The 23,698-nt window shown below is 38.1% G+C and overlaps 1 protein-coding gene across 2 annotated transcripts in view; it reads left to right on the top strand.

Moving 5' to 3' along the window:
- Window positions 1–23,698, top strand: part of csnk1g2b (casein kinase 1, gamma 2b) — a 42,312-nt gene extending 18,614 nt beyond the window's left edge. The window contains exons 4-13 of one of the 2 annotated variants that reach the window (XM_073867935.1): window positions 2,674–2,743; window positions 9,279–9,431; window positions 9,610–9,840; window positions 10,134–10,219; window positions 12,979–13,063; window positions 13,250–13,398; window positions 13,541–13,621; window positions 16,504–16,605; window positions 17,331–17,437; window positions 22,455–23,698. In XM_073867935.1, coding sequence (XP_073724036.1) covers window positions 2,674–2,743; window positions 9,279–9,431; window positions 9,610–9,840; window positions 10,134–10,219; window positions 12,979–13,063; window positions 13,250–13,398; window positions 13,541–13,621; window positions 16,504–16,605; window positions 17,331–17,437; window positions 22,455–22,509 — 1,119 coding nt within the window. In that variant the 3' untranslated portion in view covers window positions 22,510–23,698. The remainder of the gene's footprint in view (window positions 1–2,673; window positions 2,744–9,278; window positions 9,432–9,609; window positions 9,841–10,133; window positions 10,220–12,978; window positions 13,064–13,249; window positions 13,399–13,540; window positions 13,622–16,503; window positions 16,606–17,330; window positions 17,438–22,454) is intronic. The other variant, XM_073867936.1, reaches the window with a different exon arrangement.

The following is a 23,698-nucleotide window of genomic DNA, read 5'->3' as shown; positions in this document are numbered from 1 at the left end:
TTGCTTGCTGTTCGAACAAGGTGCTAAAAAATTCTACTTTTTCGAAATGTATAACATTTTAAACGGAAGTAAAGATAACAACCACGCATTAGAAAAATTAACAATAGCTTAATTTATAGTATATTTTCTATAGACGTGTAAAAACATATTTTGGTGGATTGTTTTGTACTTTCATTTAACTAGTTTGCCTGCCCATTAAGTCTTAATAATTAACACTAAATGAACTTGGCTTGCTGTTCTCGAAGGCAGCTCGAATCTTGGTCGGGCTCGAGCCCCAAGTACAAGTAACGGAACAGATAAAAATTGAGTGAAGTAGGAGAGATGCCAGAATAATTGCGGCTCACAGAGACTCCCATTTAGGCTACCATATGATTTTTTAACGATGATTGACACAGGACTGTTTTAGGTTCCTTTCAAACCTACATTAAAGGTGCAGTGTGTAAATTTTAGCGGCATCGAGTGGTAAGGTTGTGAATTGCAACCAACAGCTCAGTCCACTGCTCACCTCTTGCTTTTGAAACACATAGAGAAGCTACCCAGACAAACATGTCATCATTGGAGACAACTTAGTAAAAAAGTTTGTCTGTTAAGGGCTTCTGTAGAAACATGGCTGCTCAAAATGGCGGCTTCCATGTAAGGGTACCCTCTGTGTATGTAGATAAAACGTCTCATTCTAAGGCAATAAACACATAACGGTTCATTATAAAAAGGTCTTTATACACTCCTGATAATATAGTTTTGTTTATTATTTTGCATTTCTGTCAAGAGATCCTTCTAAAAATTACACACTGCACCTTTAAAAGTGTAGCCATAAAAATATTATTAATAGTTTAGATCATGGTGCCACTATCGCTGGATAATTCTGAAGTTGTTTTAAATAAGAATAAAATGATTACTTTGCAGTCATTTGCGATGTGACACAGTTGAACGTCTCCGCGTATTTACATGATTTGCGAGATGCATTTGCAAATGATTCATAAATTCTTTGATTGATTTTTTTTAGAAGTACTGAATGCTCAAAAAACTGACCGCAATGTGATCGCTGATGCTCTGGTAAAGAGAGAGAGAGAGAGAGAGAGACCGAGAAAAAGAAAGAGCACAGCTCTGTACAAAAGTAGAAATTATTTATGTTATTTGAATTCAGCTCTTAAAGTACAAAATACCCGATTAAGCTATTACGTGGATATTATACAACATTTTTATGGGACGTTCTTACGACCCGGTGGCAACTCGTCCACGAACCAATACTGGGTCACGACCCGATGGTTGGGGACCTCTGCAATAGACGATAGTAGCATGTATCGACGATCGTCAGACATATCGCTAATAGCGGGCTTTTTTAAGACTATAGTTGCAGATTGTTATTATTATTATCATAGTTTCACATTAACATGCGCATTGCGTGCTTTTCATCGCATGAGAGGGTTTGTGGGCTTCACTTTGCGCAAGAGAGCTTGTAATGTGCGTGGATTCCTTATTGCACGCATGTGAACTCAATGCATGCGTCTTGGACTCTTGCTCGGACCTGAATGCACAAGGCATGGACTCCTCCTAGCACCTGAACTTGTAGTACGTACGGCTCTGACATTTCCTTGTACTAGAGAGGTTGATAGGTGTGCAGAGGGTTAAAACCAGCGAGGTTGTTGTTCCCATTCCCTGGCAATTTTAGATGGCCTGGATCATGCTTAAAGGAACAGTATGTAGGATTGTGGCCAAAACTGATATTGCAATTACAAAACTTGTGGCTAAAACTGGTACTGCAATCACACAACTGGTGGCCAATACACAATATGACAACATAAACATCAGTTGAGGGCTGCAACTCCATGTTTTAAATGACAATATTCTGGCCAAACCACTGTTGTCAGTGATATAAGTATTTGAAATGAAAATGATTTCTTAATGTCTAGTGGCATATAAGGGCCATTTTGTGATTAATTGATATACATTTCTTACACACTCTTCCTTTAATGATGAGGATGTTGCCCTTGCTGCTTTTTTGTCCATCAATTAAGTGACTTGTCATATATAAATAAAAATGAACAAATAAATAAATTAGGAAACCACTTCCGCACCCCCCTTGATACTATTGTGTATCGGCGATCTCACAGGCTAACGATAGGACGATCTCAAAATAGGGCATATCGCCCAACACTAATACAAACCTGTATCACTTTATTGTATCTGCTTCGGCAGAGATTGTACAATAGCTATGCTTCGTCTTTCATTTTCTTATGGGCAAATCATTCCCTGTGCATTGCTTAGATAATTATTACATCTCACCAAGATGTTGAAAACCGAGGTAAGCAGTTTTTGGTTTTTCAAAATGGCATTACTTCTTCGAAAGTATTTTGCTGTCCATTCTGTTTTTAGCATGCAATTTTCAGTGTGTATTTTTCTATTTTGTTGCGTCTCTGGCACGCTCATTTTTCTAGTTGAGTTTTCAGCCCTAGTGACATATTTTGGATTTTGATGTTATATCATCAACTAAGTTATCCTACACTGTTTTTTAATTTCAAACTGCTTTGTGGGCAGATTTGGCCTCTGGGACCTAGTTTGCACACTTCTGGTCTAGGGTTTACAAATATGTGATTCTGGTGATCATTTATGTTGGTTTATTTGTTGTCCCACAATCCTCTAATGCCTGGCTGTTCTTATTTTTTTCTATTTCAGGAGCCAATCAAATCTAGAGCGCCACAGCTCCATTTGGAGTATAGATTTTATAAACAGCTGGGAAATTCAGGTAAGCATCACAGTCTTTCCATAACCGTGTGTTATATGGTTTATGAAAAGCCACCACCTCCTCTTCCTGTGTGAGTCTCTCAGTTGTATGCTGAGAATTATGGGGGCGGTGAACTCCAGCCTTTGATGTGGTTGTTTCACTCATCAGCAAAAAAATGATGGTGAGATAGAGTCCAAGAGATTGGATTCAGATTAAGGGGGTCAGAGGTTATCATGGAGTAGTAGTGGGAAGTATTATCATGGTATTAAGTAATAGCAATGGTTATGGATGGATATATTTTGTGTAGTCTTTTAATTAATCTAAATGTAAAAAGAAATGCTTTTATTGCATACCATGTAGTAATGTATTTTTTTTTCGGCAAGGCAGTAAATAATTTGAATTTAATACTTTATATAAAATGCTTCAAATCACTGACTAATCTTTTTTTTTGTTTTAAACATTAAAAGCATGATCCAAAAGATAAAGGTTTTCATAACGTTACAAATGTGCTGTGACTGCGTTTGAATGCATTGCCATCTTTCTTTGACTCGATAGTGCAGCGCACAAGTTTTTGAAGTTCTTATTGTGTGTAATGATTTATGTGTCTCCCTTTCCTGGATTTAAATGATCTCTATCTTTAAGAATAAGATTATAATGGATTAAATCTCTGTGCAGTGCGGCTGAAGCGCTACACTCATTTTAATTGTAATTACCACACATGTTAACGGAGCCAGAGGGCTGAACTTTGATCCTTTTAAGCCCTTCAATGAAAAGGAGGAGCTGCTTGTGCAAATCCTTGGTGCATCTATCCATTTGATCACTGGAGCAGAAGGTTGACCGGCATGAAACGCTACACACGCACGCACGCAGACCTGAGAGCAGCTCATTGACACGTATACCCACCGCTCACACACTGCCACCCAGCAATGCAATGATCTCATTCACTGAACGAATGTGTCCAGAGCAGGCATCTGATATTCTGCCAGCTCACTGGAGCCACTCCTGCGCCCCTGCAACATTAATAGCCAGTGAAAGTGACGGCTATTTTTGTAACTACACGACTCTTCATGGCACGGTTGCCATTATCGAATGTCCAGCACGTGACTGGTTCCCTTTGAGAAGAAAGCAGTAGTAGTGCACAAAGAGAAAATAAACACATATATCACGTCAAGCTTGCTATTGTAATAACTTCGACTGAAATTTAGATTTTTCCAAAGCTTATGAGGGGAAACAGGAAATGTATTTATTGAAACCTTTCTCCTATCCAGGTTTTTAAAGGTACATTCCACTTTTTTGAAATATGCTCATTTTCCAGCTCTTCTAGAGTTTGAAACATTTGAACATTTGATTCTTATCGTTTTGGAAACCATTCAGCTGATCTCCGGGTCTGGCGCTAGCACTTTTAGCATAGCTTAGCACAATCCATTGAATCTGATTAGACCATTAGCATTGCGCTAAAAATAACCAAAGAGTTTAGATATTTTTCCTATTTAAAACTTCTTTAGTTAACTTGTGTACTAAGACAGACAGAAAATTAAAAGTAGTGATATTACGCACTGCCCGAAATAGTCCCCTTGGTTATTTTCAATAGCAGGGGACTATTTTCGGGCAGTGCGTAATATCGGTACACCTGCTGCAGCCATGTTACTGCAGCAAAGTCACTGATAATTACACCAGTTTGAGAGTATAGTCCTAGCCATATCTGCCTAAAATATTGCTACTTTGAATTTTTCGTCGGCCTTCGTACATGATGTTAACTACAGAAGAGTCAAGTTTTAAAGGGGAGAAATATCAAAACTCTTTGGTTATTTTTAGCACAATGCTAATGGTCTAATCAGATTCAATGGATTGTGCTAAGCTACGCTAAAAGTGCCAGCGCCAGACCCGGAGCTGAACGGATTCCAAAACGATAAGAATTAAATGTTTTCAAAAAAAGTGGAATGTCCCTTTAAGTTTTATACAATATTGTTGCTTTCAACCTTACATTTAAAAATAAAGTCTTGTTGGCTTTTGTTCATCTGCTTTTGACTTGTGATCCCCACCTCTTTTTTTGGTTCATGTAATTTGTTCTGGATTCAAGTCCTAAACCACAGGATGCAGTCTTGGGACATACCAATATATACCGAGACAGACAAAAGACCACCAGGCCTGTGAGGAGATGCTTAGCTTTTGACTCAAGGGAAGTGTATCCAAGTCAGTGAGTCATAGTGGTAAAACCTGGATCTGAAGGTTTTATAAAAAGACGTAATGCAACCAAACCATACCTTCCCAGCAGAGAATCCTTTGAGAGGATCTAACACCATGAGGCTCGCCTTAAGCCACTGGCAAACCCCTGCTTGCTTAAACCTGCAGCTGAAGAAGAGTTGTAATTCTTCACTGGCCTGGAAAGAGTTCAGGTCAAATTAGGATACCTCTCATTGCACCCTTGCACTCTTTCTAACTTATTAACATTTTGATGTTACGCTTTTATCACAAATGCGTGTTAAATTTTTAATACTTAGCCTTCGATCGGTCGGCACAGTCTGACATGCGCGGTACACTGACATTCCAGTGCATCTGCTATAAGTGGACATGTGTTTGATGAACAATGAGTTGTTGTTTTCTCTCAAGCTCTATAAGTGACATGAACGAGTGGGGTTTTGAGAAATGTTCTTGTTGCTATTTAGTTTCGCACCAAGGCTGAGTGGATTGGTTTGCAACAGTAAAAAATAATCCATGGGCGTTATTTTTATCATTCATGTTTGAATTGGGTGGCAATTTTTATTTTATTTTATATTTTTTAGCCATTTTGCCTTTTTTATCTTAACAGTGAGTGAGGAGAGGACAGGAAAGTACAGGGAGGAGAGAGGGGTATGGGGTCGGCAAATAACCACAAGCCGGGAATTGAAATCGGGTCACCGAAAGTGCAAAACACATGTCAGTGTGCTGCCCACTTCACCAATCGCTCTGACCTTTTTATAGTTTTGCTATAGTTTTTCAGATGTTTTTTTCTATTTGGAACTTTAATAATCCTTGATGGCCTTGTTTACAATTCAAGGAAACGTTCTGGCCAGGCATGGTTGTAATTTTCTTCCCTCTGATTGCCGTGTTGGCGTTGAGTTTAAACTTCGGATCTGATGCTTTGATGAGTCAGCTTCCTGGCTGCACTCTTGCTGTGGGCCATCATTGCTGTGGTTTCCAAACGGATCCGTCTAGCTAAAGCACAGGCAGGTGTGCGCGCATTTTGCGCCCCCACCTGTGGGAATGATGACACTTGGCCGATCAGGTTAATTCTCCTATAATCCCCCTCGATCTGGGCTTTCACAGGTCGCTGTGTCTTTGTGTGTGCCTAATACACTTTGTGACCAGAAAGAATCTTCAAAACACACACACGGGATGCGACCCAAAACTGAATTGGTAACATTGGCCATGGGCAGCAATTAGAAACTATGTGCTATGTGTCCTTGAGGCCTTTTTTGGAGACTGCATCAAATAAAATGACACCGCACAACACCTGTTATTTGTAACATATTATTTGCTTTGTCCTGAAAGAGTGGCCTTTTATTGGGCAAGCGATTTGTTTGGGTTTACCATATATCATTAGAAGAGTCTTGGTGTCTGCAGATTGATATCAAAGCAGTCAGTAGGCCTTCATTAAATGTATACACAGAATTCACCTGTAAAACACAGCAGATTTTTTACAGAATAAGAACGGCCTTCGTTTATAATACTTTGTGTACACTTCTACATTTAAAAATAAGGCAATTGTCACTTTTATCGAAAATAATAGGGAATTAAAAATCCTGAGTTTTGCATGTTCAACCAGGTTTGCTGAAGGAACTTCATGTTCATTTCTTAAAGGAAAACACCACAGTTTTTCAATATTTTACTATGTTCTTACCTCAACTTAGATTATTAATGCATACCTATCTTTTTTCAATACGTGCACTTTTAATCTTTGTACAGTGATTCTTGAATGTGTTAGCATTAGCCTAGCCCCATTCATTCCTATGGCTCCAAACAAAAGTTTTATTTTTTGCAAAATACTTACTCATGTAACTACTGATGTAACAGTTTTTAAATAGGGAAAATATGGAAGTGTTCGTGGCTTCTAAATTCATCCCTGTTTGGAGCCATAGCAATGAATGGGGCTAGGCTAAATGCTAACACATTCACAATGCGCTGTACAAAGATTAAAAGTTCACGCATTGAAAAGTATTGATTCGTCTAAGTTGAAGTAAGAACATTGAATAAAATATTGACATTTGATTCTATTTAAAGCGATTCAACAGATTTAAAGGGTGTCACACACCGGACGAGAAGCGCCGCATCGCGTTTAGGACAACTCTGAGATATTGTACACCGGAAGTGCACATTAAATAGCGTGAGCTTAGTCAGATAGCGTCTACTTCAAAATGCAAAATATACGTTAGAAGCCAATGTTAATCGCTATGTTATTTAATGTTAAAGTATATGAGCAGTGTCCAGAGTCACAGCGGTTAGCTGACGATAGCCGCCGCCAGACACCAACGGTGTGCGTACATTCATAGAAAATAATGTGTTCTGTTTTTTTGATTCATGGTGCGGCGCTGCGCTTCTCGTCCAGTGTGCGACCCCCTTAAGCCACAATAAATGGTGACAAAATAAAAAAGTTGGCTTGGATATCAGCCACTAAAATTGTGTACCAGAATCATGCTCACAGTCTGTCCACTTACGACTCCTGTTTTTGTGCATGTGTAAGTGTGAGATAGCTCAGCTGTTTTACAGACCTCTGAAAACTCGGGTGTGGGATAGCTGTTGCTTTAATGACTTGCGTTATGGTCTCTCTCTCTCCCTCTGTCTCTCTCTCTTTGAGGGCTTGTTAGTCATGTTTTGTTCAAGGTGTTGTCATTATGGGTCCTGTTAGATACAATGGCCTGTCCTGTCTGTGAACAGGAGGCTCAACATTTGGGTGTGTGAAGAATATAAATGTGAATGTGTTTTAGCTGTGAATCAAGATGTTCAAACCTCTCATGTTAGATACTAGTGTGGAGTCAAGACCACCTAAACAGAGACCAAGTCATGACCAAGACAGGCTGATACCGAGACAAGACCAAGACAGGCCGAGACCCAGTCAAGACCAAGACCAGTGCAAGTCACTGCATTAAAACACTTATGATAAAATGTGGAATATGCATATGATTGCATATCTGTGTGTGTGTGTGTCTGTGTATGCCATCAGATAAGTTGATAAAAAGGCATTGCAGATATGTGGGAATTTATCTTTGTCTATAAGCAAATAAAAGTGAACAAACACTAAAGAGCTGAAATTAACTTAACGATTTATTCTGAACTGTCTTTCCATGGCTTGCCATCCACTTAACACAATGCAGGTGTTTTTAGTAATAAAATAAAAAAAATTGTCTTTGGGAGAAACTTAAACAATGCTTAAACAATGCCAACATCATATGCCAAACCTGAATAAACTGCATAAAATTAATGATAAAAAAATAAATTTGTGATGTGCCATCAGAGTCCTCTATGTCTGAGACAAGACCGAGTAAAAATGCGGTCGATTCCAAGACGAGACCAAGACCTTTAAAAAGAGACCGAGACCGGTCTTGAGAACTACAACACTATTAGATACTATATTGAATTAAATGAATATAATAAATAGGGGTATAACAATACATCGATGGTACCTTAATTTTGAAAAATCTCTCAGAGACCACTGCAGCACTTGTTTGATTGTTAGATCTGATGTTGTGTGATGGATCAAATGCTTAAGTTTAACAGCTTTATTTTTTATGTTAACTTATTTTTTTAATTTAATAAATTTTTTTTCTAAAACTACCTCAGTGATTGTCAATATTGCACATTTTGGCACAAAATACTGAAAGACGTGACTCTTGCCTTCATAAGCTTGATTTTATGTGACTCATTATTCATTTTTCTTTATTTAAAAAAGTATACTTTTTTTTTGTTTGTTGTTGTAAATGTTCCAATTGGGACAGAGATTGTGCCGTTTTCAAAGAGTTTAATTAAATGTTCATATTTTGGTTGCATTTGTAAGTAAAATGTAACTGATTGATTAGGCACGTAATATAAAAATAATGTTAAATTAATCTAATCATAAGCGCATCGAAGAAGTTTTTGAATGTATCAGCAAAAATCACATCGCCGGCGGAGAAAATCGATTTTGTATCGAATCGGAATGAACTGTTCGATATTCACCCCTAATAATAAACTTACACAATATTTGGCTAACGGGTTGAACTAAGGTCCTGGGTCACATCCAATTTTTACAAATCATATTGTTTGTTGATTTTTTTTTGAGTAATGATTTATTTTCTTTGCTTTGTTGGATCGCATGATTGTCACTCAGGGACCAATAACACTAATATTTATGTCCTAATATTATATTCCAGATAAATGTCATTTAAACATATCATGTTTATTGAATAAATCCCCAAGCCCTAGCTTTTACTGTAATATAGATCCATCAACTTTGAGTAAACTTTGATGCAGTATGTAAGTTTGATATCTTTAACTTTGCATTAGACTGACTTTGTACATCCTCTCTCATATGTTATCACAGAGGGGGTTCCTCAGGTCTTCTACTTTGGGCCTTGCGGTAAATACAACGCAATGGTTCTGGAACTACTGGGACCGAGTCTAGAGGACCTGTTTGACCTCTGCGACCGCACCTTCTCCCTCAAGACCGTCCTAATGATCGCTATCCAACTGATAAGCATCCTGTCATATAGCCAGCTAGCTTCTCTCAGCAGTTTTTGTCTCATTAAATGTTTAGGATATCTTTGGCAGTAATGGTTTTTTAAATTGTCCTTATGAATCATTCAGCTCTGTCATGTTTGTGTGGGTTTCATTTCAGAACATCCTCACTGACGTCTTCCTTGTTTTTCAGATAACACGGATGGAGTATGTTCACACAAGGAGCTTGATATATCGAGACGTCAAGCCAGAGAATTTCTTGGTGGGCCGGCCGGGATCTAAGAGGCAGCACACCATTCATATTATCGACTTCGGGCTTGCCAAAGAATACATAGACCCAGAGACCAAAAAACACATCCCATACCGGGAACATAAGAGCTTGACCGGCACCGCTCGATACATGAGTATCAACACACACTTGGGGAAAGGTAAGCTAAATAAATAACCAATTAGCCTTAGTTATTTCTTGCGAAAACAACGGTGGGAGTGAGCTATTCACTGTAGTGTTTTTGTTACCCCCTTAATTTGTTTCTTTATTCCAATTAATATTTTTCGATATTCTATAAAGCTACTGAACATTTCCACCGTAATTGCACAAGAAAGATATACAGTTCATTAAACACAAACTTTTTGTGACAACATGCCCCAATGGTGGGGCATGCACAGTGCCTTTGCCATTGTGATTTGTGCATACATTTGATTTGCTTTTTCTTTTCATCAGAACAAAGCAGAAGGGACGATCTGGAAGCACTGGGTCATATGTTTATGTATTTTCTGCGAGGCAGTTTGCCCTGGCAGGGCTTGAAGGTTCGTTCTTCTTTTTTTGTCATTTGTCATTTCTTTGAAACTCTACTTTCATCTTCAGTTCTTCATTTATGTAGGTGAGTGTGTGATTAAGCCTTGCAAGTATTCTTTGTTGTGGCAATACTTAAGCAGTTCACTGGTTACCTTTGTTTCTTTTTTTCCGTACGTGCGTAGTTGTGAAAGCACGATGATGCGGCAACACATGCAGACATCAGCTGCTCGTGTTTTACCTCAGTTGCTCAGCCATGTGTCATAGAAGCACCATGCTAATAGTCACATGGCTTCAGTGTTTGCATGCGAGCACACACAGGTGTGAGAAACCCCTCCGGTGAAGCTCAGCATTTGCTCGCTGAAGTCCATGTTTATCACATCGTTGTTAATGCATTACTTGAAAAGATCACATGGGAACAACATCACAAACGAGTGAAAATGAAAAATAAAGCAAAACGATACTAGATATTAGCGAGCCATGCGTGACATGCATTTAATTTTAGGGCTGCATAACAACTAATCGCAACTAATCGTTTGCAGAATATAAGTTTTTGTTTAAATCATATGTGTTTGTGTGTGTGTGTATTGTGTATAATAATTATGTCTATATAAACACACACACACATGCATGTATATATTTAAGAAATATTTACATGTGTAGGGCAGAGCGGGGCACAACCTAACACTTTTTGGTTTTGGCTCAATCTTTCAAAAAATATTTGAATTTGATTAATTATATTTTTACACAAGCAACACACACATCTCTGCTACAAATTTGAAGTTTGCTTCTATTACTTGCCATTCTTGGAAAATTACACCAAACGTGACAGAAGTGCAAACGTTACAAATGACCCCATAGGTGAGGTTAATTGTAACAGGCAGGGGGTTAGTTGTAACATTTGCTAAAAATTAAGTTTGCAGGCAAATATTTTAATACAGTTTTGTCTATATACTTGAAGTGGATATTGTTTGTATATCGGCCTATAATAGACAGGTATCCACACTGTATTCATCCAGCCCTTTTCTAACAATAGTTCGATTATAAACGGATACAAATATCTAAATATGTGAGAAAAGCAGCACAATTATGACAATTTTTTTATATGTGACCCAGTCTGTAATAATCGTACTCCAGCGGCCGGTTGCATAAACATGGCCGTGACGTTAAGACTGCGTCTTAAGTATGATTCTGACTAACTAGCCATTAGTTAGGGCTAATCAGTCTTATTATTTGGATTTAAATTAGACCAATCTACCTTTCTATGTAACATACTTAAAACAGTTATGATCAGTCTTGAAGAAAAAAATTCATGACTAACTTTTAAAGCTAGTCTTAAAGTTTTATGCAACCGGCCAAGGTTTCAAAAATCAAAGTCTGATTTTAGCCATTCACTTTATTTTGATTTTAATCTTTGACGTGACTTTATTCAATCAATATTAAACATATGAATAAAAATTAATTTTGACAATTTTTGATAAGACGTACATTTATTTTGTTGGCAGCCAGCAATCATTCGTGTGTAGCCTATTTAAAACAACAGCAAGAATTACACTAACGTTAGCTTTAGCAGTTTTCATATCGTAAGTGCTGGGTCAAAATATTTTCAAGCCCACCAAAAAAGTTGCTAAGACCTGCAGACATATTTTAAAACGATGCTATGTTTTAAGGGCTCGTTATAGTCGTGCGTAGGTCCTACGGCGTAGCTGCGACGACGTAGGTTCCGCGTCGGTTTTCATTTATACTTTTGCGTCGTCCTCCGCGTCAATATGCAAACACGCGCGCAAACCGCTGGTAGGCAGTATCCACGCGTCAGAGAAGAAGCAGCTTGGCAAGTTAACTCACAAACGAAGAAGAAACAGCAACTTGTTGTGTATGATTTGAGAAGACCAGCAATGATGGAAGTAAATAAACAGTGACTTTCGTTGCAGTTTGAGTTAAATCACTCCTCAACTTGGCTCATCTTTGTTTTCACCGTTGCAAACGGAAATACCTATGACGCAGTTTTTTTTACCTGACGGGAGGGGTTCTGGTGGACCAATCACAGCGCTTGCGGTCCGCGTAGAACTGACGCGCTGTTAAAATATTTGCGAGGTGCACGTCAGGCTACGCAGAGCTACGCACAGGCTACAGCGTAGAACTTACGCACGACTATAAATCGCCCTTTAGTCAACAAGACACTGATTAATATGACATAGCATTGGATTTAGTATCTTACACACCCAACTTAGAAACAGGAAAAAAACATGATGAAAAAAGTACTTGCATGCCACCAAAACACTGGTTCATCAATAACTCTCTGGAAAAACATTATACATTTCCAATAATTTGCAGGAGGGCGTCTTTTGGCAGCGTGAAAAAATACAGGAAAAAAATACCGGAAAAAATACCGGAAAAACAAAAAGCTCAACTTTGTGCAACAATATAAACAGTCCGTGGTACTAACCCCGCGTTAGTTTTTGCCCCGCACACCCCTATATGCTTTTTTATATTTATATCTAATTTGTATTATATATGCATATAAATACTTGATATGTGCACATTTTTTTCCTTAAAATTATACATGTGTGTGTATTTATATATACATAATTATTATACAAAATACACACACATACATGATGTAAACAAAAATTTTTATTCTGCAAACGATTAGTTGCGATTAGTTGTTATGCAGTACTAATTACATTTGGGGAAGGTTTTATTTATTTAACTTTTACTTTATTAGGATTTGTATGATGGTGTAAAATAATTCGTCTCTGTGTTTCCCAAACAGGCGGACACACTGAAAGAACGCTACCAGAAAATAGGGGACACCAAGCGATCTACACCTATTGAAGTGCTATGTGAAAGTTTTCCAGGTCTGTTTGTCATGTTATTGCCTCCTAGGAAAAATTACTTGTTTTCCTCTTATCTTATTAACCTATCTTATAAAAATTACTGATCAGTTTAACAAACTTGATCAAGCTAGCCGATGTTACATCACAAACACTACTGTGTGAAGCAACACTAAATTAGTTGCCTGTTCCTGTTTTTACACATTGCAGAGGAGATGGCCACCTATCTGAGATACGTGAGAAGGCTGGACTTCTTTGAAAAACCGGATTACGATTACTTAAGGAAGCTCTTCACAGATCTTTTCGACAGGAACGGCTACGTGTTCGATTACGAGTACGACTGGGTCGGCAAGCCACTCGTGAGTGTTTGTTTTCACAGACACTTCCTCAAATCCTTTTTTCTTCTTCAAACACCTTTGTCATTCGACATAAGGTTTATTTGAAAGTGAATGAACAGGCGATGTTCTTGTTTAACGATGAGATCATTGTTTTCTTTTATAGCCTACACCTATAGGCCCCATTCCCACAGACACACCCCAGCCCAGCAGCAGAGACAAAGCACAACAGCAGACCAAAAACCAGGTGAGTGAAGCTTACATAGCCAACCCATGTGAGTTTGTCTACCATATATACACCTTAGGTGGACACAGTATACGTCGGGCGTAGTACTGTAGACCTTCTCCAGTCCAGCATGGTTTTTTAACATCCAGGTGAGTGCTGGACGTGTACCTGGGACCTCTCTGATAACTTGTGGGCACTTCTCAGGCTTGTGGCCAGTCAGAATAAAGCCTAATTCAGGCTTGTTACATTGACTAATTTGTGATGTTTTGATGATGTCAGAGTTGCTGCTCAAGTTTTGCTTGGTATTTGGGTTATGCAACACAAATACTACACAGTGATTGGTTGGTCCAAAGAAAGGCTGCTTATTTGTGCCTTGCTCAGAAAGAAGGAAGAAAGAATATAAATTAGGTTTGAATGTTTTAACTGGCTGTCCATTAACAAGATCTGCTTTTGATTTTGTGTAAATGCTTTTAATAAAAGACCTTTGCTGTTAGCTTGACTCTCAGACATGCATGTATTCTAGTGCAGTGGTTCCCCACCTTTTTAGCCCTAAGTACCCCCACAGCCCTATCAGTAAGGCTTAAGTACCCCTTAATCGAAACTAAACCAAAGTTGTTTTAAAGACAAATAATTAGTAATGTTTAAAATTAATTCATTAATTAGAGTAAAAATCACTGACTGATGAAGCATGTTTATTTCAACAAACCATCATCATTGCTATCAGTGTTTGCATTTTATCAGCTCATTTGCATTTTAAAAGACACACCCAAAAACGGCACATTTTTGCTCAGCCCTACAAAATGGCAATTTTGACATGCTATAATTAATTATCTGTAGGGTGTTTTGAGATAAAACTTCACATACGGACTCTGGGAATACCAAAGAGTTATTTTACAAAAAAAATCATCATATGACCACTTTAAAGCAACACTATGTAGTTTTTTTACCTTTAAATAATGTCTCTAAAATTATTTCAGTGATAGAACAACTTTTAACTGGACAAATTGTACTGTTGCTGCAACCTGAGCAGCCTCCTAGCTGCTATGAGCACACTGTGAAAGTGGCGGTGGAGGGTAGGAAACACAGCCCCGCCCCTCCCCCTGCCTGCAGAAGAGTGTCTCATACCAGGCACAGTTTTAAAACTTCTTTTACACTTCATATCTTTCGTCCTCTGGTTCTTCTTAGTGTACTTTGTCTTTTACTAAGCTGGAAAGGGGAATTTTACATTATTTTGTAGTAAATCACACGTACATTTTCCACTCTGTTTGGAATTGAGCTCTCATGTCCTTTTTTAGTAAATCTGGCCCTAAATTTACTAAAATCTCAATTTTTAAGTTACTGATAATTAAAGTGTGCAAATAACTTAAATTATTCTGTTCAAATATAAAGAGAAACAAAATGTGGTAAGACATTCACTATAAATACAAAAGACATCATCATACGGTACAAAATATGTTGCCAAAAACAATGCAAATGTTTTTTGCGTCATTTGAAGATGCAATGGCAGCGGGAATGAATATCATTATTTGAACATTATTTATAGTTAATGAACTTTGTGTCTTTAGAAACTATTCAGGTTCATTGAAAATAGTCAGATCGTTCTTGAGTTGGACATCGCTTTTTGCGTTTTGGAGCATGCAGCTCATTTACTCACGACGGCTAATAATATTAATGATAAGATTAAAATTACATATAAAGTAGTCCTTTTTAAAATGCTTTCCTCACAAAAATCAATCTTAGGTCAATGACTGGACAAACGAAAGACATTTTTATTAAAAGTAAATGAAATCAAAGGAAAATCTAAATCTTTTTGCGTACCCCTGGTTGGGAATCACTGTTCTAGTGTGTGTGAGAATTGTATCTTTTTTTACTTTAATTTCATCGTGGTAAATGAACTCGACCTCTGCCAATCCGTAATCCTTTGTTTATAACCATAAGAGTTAGGGATGTAACGATTCAATCACGATTCAATCGCGGTCCTCATTAAAAATGCCTGTCTGAAATCGATTCTGAATCGCAAGGCTGCGATTCTTTGTTTTATGCACAGCTTATGCCTGTATTACGGCATTTGGTCAGTAGGAAGTCCTTATCAATCTAAAATCATTATGAGTCGGAGTCATTTATAACGTGCATTTAAAAAAGCAACACTCGTTAAACAAAATCATTCAAAATATTCTTTATTATCATGAAAATACCTGAAACAATTTGAAGAACAGCGTATAAATATTCATGTGCAGACATTTCCTGGAATAGCGTTTGTAATGCTACTTCTTGTGTGGCACAAAGGGATTTCTGCACGGGAGCGCCCTCTGGCGTTCGGATGTGCCGGGATTTCACCGTAATTCATTCAAATTCATTCAATGAGAAAACGCGCATTTGCACGATGAATCGTTACACCCCTAATAAGAGTACATTTCCTGATGTACATATCACTGAGTTGCATTGGAGTATTCAAAAGAAGCGGTCTTTGAACCGGGATCTTAGAATTTCCCCACCTCTGTAATCACAATTAAAGAGCTTTTAATTATCTCAGCGTTTATGTACCTCTATGTGCCTCTTTGCTTGTTCTCACATCTTTGTACTATGGTTATGTAAAGAGATGTTTAATGACATTAGCACTATCCGTAGTATAAGTAAAATCTCACGTTTATTTCTAAAAGCAACCTTTTTTAATTCTGCATGTTTGTTTGTTTGTTTGTTTGTTTTTTATCATTTCTTTCACTATTAACTTCTTTTTCTTAGTAATGGTCAGGCTTCTGCATGTGAGATGCCTTCCCTTTTTAATGTTTTTATTTTTCATTTGTTTGTACTTACCCACCGTCCTTCAAAATCTCCACCCGCAACCTTCACCCCCTCGCTCCCCGCTTTCCTACCCATAATGCTCTTCTTCCACTGTCGGGCAGTCACCCGAACCCAAAGGAAGTGAGTCCCTGCCCACTCCAGTGACCACTATGGAGACTCTGGGGTCGCACCTTACAGTGGACAGGTTGGGGGGCTCAGTCCAGGTACTGCTTGCGCATGATGTTGCACAAAAGCTTTTGAGTGTATTGTGTGGTTTCTGGCTGCTTCTTTGTCTACTTTTTGTACACTCAGTCATCCGTTATGCTCGGTATGCCTCCTTTAAACTCTGAGCACGCTACTGATGGCTGTGGTGCCGTTCCTTGGGAATGTTTTTTTTTTTATAGAAGCCATTAAGCATTTTGGTTAGAAAGGAGCTCATATTGTGATAGGATCTAATTGATGCTGATAGACTGGAAGGAGAAACCATCTATTATTTTCCCACAGTATAAACTTTTTTATTAGATGGTGTACGTTTAATGAAGCACATGCGCCATCTAGTGGTTGTTGGAATGATTTACTGTGTCTAAACAATTCTGTTGGTTATTAGCACATTGCAATGATAAAAAAAACTCCAGGTTGCTTTGAAAAAAATATGTTTGCATTCAAACAGGCATTTATTTATAACCTTAACTCCAAAACCCCTAGATATATGGATGTTTTTTCAAAAGCTGAAAGAAGCCGCCAAAGTGTACTTTTGTATATTTTTGATGGATTAGCAGTCGTGGCATGTACTTACAAGATAATGTTTCATACTTTTGATAGTAGTGAGCTTATTTGGTCATGTAAATCTTCACTTTCATCAGTCATTTACTTTATAGGTCCTGACTGTCCCATATTTATTAATGATTTAATTAGCGAGTATGTGAAATTTTTTTTCTGTGATCGTCAGGTCATAAGCTCCACAAATGGAGAGCTGAACACTGATGACCCAACTGCAGGACACTCCAATGCCCCCATCACTGCACCGGCTGAAGTAGAGGTGGCCGACGACACAAAGTAAGTGTTCTCATGGCGTGTTCACACTGACAGTCATATTAAACACTGCTGGTTGGTTGGTCTTCCTAGTAAAGATAAGATGTCATTAATGGTTAGAGAGTCTGACTTGTAACCCAAGAGTTGCCGGTTCGAGTCTCACGGCCTGCACCTTAACCCCAATTGCTCCCCGGGTGCTGCGGTAATAGCTGGGTGTGTGTTTACGACTCACTGGATGGGTTAAATGCAGAGGTCACGTTCAAAGTATGGGTTACCATACATTGGTCATTGTCACTTTCATTAAAGGGGCCATGACATGATTTTTTCCCCCCTTAATTACTCTAGCCTAAAAACATACATACAAATTTAAGTAATTATGACTTTTTCCACCCTGTTTTTCATCACCGATTGATTTCTGTTTCCCCTTACTCTTTTAAACAGGGAATTGCACTTTTAATAATGAACTTAATGCCACCAACTATGAGCGCAGATTATCAATACATTACCAGCGTGTTTCTAACAATTATGCTTTCGTGTATATATGTTATTAGATCGCTCGCTTTAATCTTGCGTGATGTAATTTAAAACTTGTATTAAAGGATTAGTCCATTTTCTTAAAAAAATCCAGATAATTTGCTCACCACCATGCCATCCAAAATGTTGATGTCTTTCTTTGTTCAGTCGAGAAGAAATTCAGTTTTTTGAGGAAAACATTCCAGGATTTTTCTCATTTTAATGGACTTTAATGGACGCCAACACAGTTTTAAAGGGTGCCGTGTGTAATTTTTAGAAGGATCTCTTGACAGAAATGCAAAATAATATACAAAACTAAATTATCAGGGGCGTAGAGAGACCTTTTTATATTGAACCGTTATGTTTTTACTGTATTACCTTTAGAATGAGACGTTTTTATCTACATACATGAGGGTCCCCTCACGTGGAAGTCGCCATTTTGTGCCGCCATGTTTCTACAGAAGCCCTTAACGGACAAACTTTTTTTTACCAAGTTGTCTCTGACGATAACATGTTTTTCCAGTTGCGGCTACCGTAGCTTCTCTATGCGTTTCAAAAGCGAGGGGTGAGCAGTGGACTGAGCCGTTTGTTGCAATTCGCAACCTCACCAATAGATGCTGCTAAAATTTACACACTGCACCTTTTATGGAGTTTAAAATCGCAGTTTCAACGCAGCTTCAAAGGACTCTAAACAATCCCAAACGAGGCATAAGGGTCTTATCTAGTGAAACGATTGTCATTTTTGGCAAGAAAAATAAAAAATATGCCCTTTTAAACCACAACTTCTCTTCTTCCTCTGGCTGTGTGATGAGCTAGCGCGAACTCGCGTAATTGTGTAATGCCGTGTAAAGGTCACGTGTTACATATATGAAACGCACATTTGCGGACCATTTTAAACAATAAACTGACACAAAGACATTAATTAGTATCTTTCGACATACAACAACGTCGGAACGGTCCTCATTCACCAGAAACACTGGGCGTAGTTTTGCATACGTCATCTGTAACACATGATGTGATGACGTATTACATGAGATTGCGCTGGCGCGTCACAGAGCCGGAGGAAGACGAGAAGTTGTGGTTTAAAAGTGCATATTTTTTATTTTTCTGGTCAAAAATGACAATCGTTTCACTAGATAAGATCTTCGTTTGGGATCGTTTAGAGTCCTTTGAAACTGCAATTTTAAACCGCATTAAAACTCTCTTAAGTGTTGGGGTCCATTAAAATCCATTAAAATGAGAAAAATCCTGGAATGTTTCCTCAAAAAACTGAATTTCTGAACAAAGAAAGACATCAACATTTTGGATGACATGGTGGTAAGTAAATTATCTGGATTTTATCCATTTAAAGACGTTTTTACCCTTTTAAACAGAGAATTGCACTTTTAATAATGCACTTCTTGCCACCAACTGTGAGCGCAGTTATCAATACATTTCCAGCATGTTTCTAACAATTATGCTCTCGTGTATATGTTATTAAATCTCTCGCTTTAATCTTGCGCGATGTAATTTAAAACTTGTGTATTAAGGGGTCATTACTGGTTGCATTTTCTTGTATAGTTCAAAACAGTAGGCACATAGTTTAGCACTGATGACAGTACATTCATTAAAAAAATAAACAATCTATTTCTCTCTGACGTTCGGGATCCTTTAGACGCCCTGTAAAGATGCTCGTTTTAATATTTGTCTGACGTCGCAATCTTACTGTCTTATCGTACAATCTTATCATGATTGTAAACAACTACTCCTTCAGATCCCTTTGAGTTGCGGCAGTGAACGCCAGTGGGCGGAGCCAACGATATGATGATGTGCCATGTCTTTCTCTTTGGCAGAGAAGGGGGAGGCTACAGACCTGAAGCAGGCAGGTCATATGAAAATAATATGTCTGTATGTACGTCACTAATCCAGCCATTTATTCGTACCCAGAGAGTGATTACATAAATGCTTTTTTTATTGATAAGGAGGGCGTTTTAAACGTTGAAATTTGCCAAGACCCGTAATATTTTAATAGTTCAAGGCAGAATTGATTCTTAATGTCATGACCCCTTTAAAAGCACATCAGTTTTCTTTTCATGTAAAATTAAAATTCGGAAGGGGGAGGGTGTTGGAGCATTGTGTAATGTATCATGTCTCTGCTGACATTCTAAGCAAATTAGTTACAGACAAGGTGTTGGTTTTTTTTACATGCTTAATTAAACCGTTGCACTTGAGTCATGGTCATAGGACCACCAATTATTAGCAGGAGGTGTGATGCACCTTTAAATAGACAGACTTTAAAAAGACCTCCTATATGTAATTGTTTCACAGTAAAATAAATCTCTCCTTTATTTTACCTGCACATCACTACAGTATCTCTCACAGGAGACGGATCATGCAATAATCCTATAGATAGTCGGACCTTGTCACTTCTAATTTGCATGTATTTCAGCTTGTGTTTTGACATGTATGATGCTTAATGTTACTTTGGAATGCTTTATGTCAGTATGATTGCGTATTTATTGATTCACTGAATTAGCAGGCCAGACCTTGTTACAGCTGAGCGGCCAATTTTTCACCTGGTATTAAGATGCGTTTTGGTCCATCGTATCACAAGTGGGTGATGCTAAATATAGGTACAGTGGGTGTGTTAGTGGTTTGGATAAATGTGTTCGTATGCTCCGATGTGTTCGAGCAGCCACCAAAGGCCACTGATTTTTCGCCTGTTGATCTAATGTGTGATGTACAAAGCACAATGTTTTTACATCGGCCTTAAGGGCGATTTATAGTTGTGCGTAGGTTCTACGCCGTAGCTACTGCGTCATAGGTATTTCTGTTTGTGACGGTGAAAACAAAGATGAGCCAAATTGAGGAGTGATTTAACTCAAACTGCAACAAAAGTCGCTGTTTATTTACTTCCATCATTGCTGGTCTTCTCAAATTATACACAACAAGTTGCTGTTTCTTCTTCGTTTGTGGGTTAACTTGCCCGGTTTCTTCTTCTCTGATGGTCGCGCTGCTACTGTGGTTACACGCGTGGATACTGCCCACCAGCGGCCGCGCGTGTTTGCATGTCGACGCGGACGACGACGCAAAAGTATAAATGAAAACCGACGCGGAACCTACGCCGTCGCTGCTACGCTGTAGGACCTACGCACGACTATAACAAGCCCTTTAGTAGTGCTGGCTTATTACATCAATTGCTCTGAAATATTTAAGAAAGCCCTTACATAAACCAGGGTTCCCACGGGTCCTTGAAAGTTTGTGAATCTGGGGAAAAATATTTAAGGCCCTGAGAAGTTTGTGAAAATATACATACATAGATACAGGTCATTGAAAGTGCTTGAATTGATTTTATGCAAGAAGTTTTCCTGAAAAAAATCCATATTATTCCCTGTGTAGGATAATATCATTAAAATTCTCGACTTTTTAAGCACACATGCTAAACTGTTCGCTTTAAATGCTTATATCTTCTGTATGCAAATGTTGATTCATACCAAAATGCTTTTCTGCATAGTTGTGTTTGACACTTGAAAACGTCTCTGGTTACAGTCTTTGGCAATATTTCAGATAGCGATATACTACCTGGCTCCCGCGTCACCCTGTCTTTGTCGTTAAGACTCACCATTGAATTTGATATACACATTCAGACGCACTTACCCCTGGAGGCGTCCCCAAAGTGTCACTGCAGTGACGCAGCGTGAGTTCCCTCGAAAAGGGAACTGTAACAATGTATCTTTAAAGGTAACACAATGTAACCTTGAGCTCACTTGAAATGTGTCCCCACATTTAGTCTTTGAATTTGAGGGTATTGGACCTGGAAAGTCCTTGAAAGGTCCTTAAATTTGAAGTTAACTAAGGTGTGGGAACCCTGATAAACATGCTGCACAACGTTATGTGTATGTATAACAACACAAGCAGTAGTACTCTATCCCTGCCAGCATTTTTTTTAATTTGCTAACCAGCAACGGCATTTTTTAATGATTTTCACAAAAGTTTGATGCCTTCCAGAAAATGTTCTTCTTTAAATATTTAAACATACAATATATCAAATAAAAAATAGACCCTCTGCTTTAAAAAAAATAAGTTTTATCCTAACTTTATTTTTTCTCTTTTTTTCACCTGTCAAATATGGGCAGGTTTCTCCAAAAATACCCAGTTTTGGGCAAAAAGCTGAGATGATTAAATTTTTGTGAAGGACTTTTGATAGAGATCAGATTCAGAGCGATCCTCAAAACATACACGGAGTTTGAACTGTTTGCCCTTAGGGAATACTTCCAGGTTTTATTACTTGGATAAGAGCGCCAACTGGTGTATAACCTGGTGGATAATAACGAAAATTCGGATTGCCATCATTGACAGGGAAGCATTTTCTCGTCTTTTAACGACTCGCCCGTAGACCATCCCCTCAAAACGAAACCTGGTGTGAACAGCTATCCTAATACCAGGTGTAAATCTGCTCTCAGTGCTCTCCAATTTAGCACGTCATTGCTCAGATCATATTCTTTAAATGTAGTATTTAATCTCTCCTCCTGCTCTGATTTTTCTGTAGGTGCTGTTGTTTCTTCAAGCGAAGAAAGAGGAAAGCTCTCCAGAGGCACAAGTGATGAAGAGCGCTTTTAAGAACTTGAATCATTCTGGTCACTGTTAAGTTTGAAATGCAAGCAAATACACAGATTTCTCTCTGTCTTTCTCTTTCTTTCTTTCTTTCTTTCTTTCTTTCTTTCTTTCTTTCTTTCTATCTCTCTCTCTCTCAGTGCCCATCACACTTGATTTCAAAAATGCTTGACCACTTATTGGAGTGCAAAGGAATGTTGACTCTGAATCCTTCAAAAAACAAAGAGAATAAATGAAGATTCTTAAGATGTGTGTAATCACACAAAAACACTTAAAGAGATGAAATGAAAAAGATGAACAGTTATGTGAACAGATGCTGTTTGAAACAGTTGGTGTATTCTAAATTCCAAGCAGATCATTTTCTGATCAGGGAGATGAAACATCGATTGATGAAATGATATTTTAAGTTTTCTTAGGAATAGGTCTTATTTGTGGCAAACGTAAGGGCGGGACTCGACTCGGCACTGGAGATGACACCCACAAAATTGCGAAAGTAACAGGACACGATTCATCTCAACCAGACTCTGGAGTCTTTTGTTTTTCTGTAATTTAATTTTTGATTCTTTTCAGAGGAATCCCTGGGTTGTAAAGCAGTTGTAGTGTCCTGGAAATGCTTTCTTTTTGTTTTCTTGTTTGTTTGTTTTTTTAATATAAACTCCACTTCCTTTTTTCTGTCAATGTGAACTCTGTAGCACAGTTACTGGCCTCAGGTACTGTGGGGGACGGAGAGACAAATGGATATTATTTTCTTGTCAATGTTGTTATTGCACTTTGGATTAAAGAAGGCAACACAGTGGGCTTGAAATTTAAAGGACGAGAAAAACGACGTGCCGTACAAACGGATGTGGGAGCTTTCCTGCACAGGGCTGATATCTGTTCAAGGACTGTTTAAGGAAAAGAAGAAAATGTACTTCTGTTTTATTTCTCATCAAATTTATTTACCAGGAAATCATAGTTTGTGCCTTTCCAAGTAAAATGTTTAAAATTGAAGCAAATGTTTTGCCATGAGTTTTTTTCTTTCTGAGTGTGTGTGATATGTTGGGTGTAGTCGTAGATATAACACCCTGATACATTACAGTACATTTACATTTTAACTTCACAGGTTCATTTTCACATTTCCAAATAAGTCCTGTCAGTCGTTTATTCATTTTTTAATAATAAAGCATACATCCAAGCTTA

Source organism: Misgurnus anguillicaudatus, chromosome 5, assembly GCF_027580225.2.
Source record: "Misgurnus anguillicaudatus chromosome 5, ASM2758022v2, whole genome shotgun sequence".
Taxonomy (NCBI): Eukaryota; Metazoa; Chordata; class Actinopteri; order Cypriniformes; family Cobitidae; genus Misgurnus; species Misgurnus anguillicaudatus.
The sequence above is the reverse complement of the archived record's forward strand: the minus strand, read 5'-3'. Positions and strand labels throughout refer to the sequence as shown.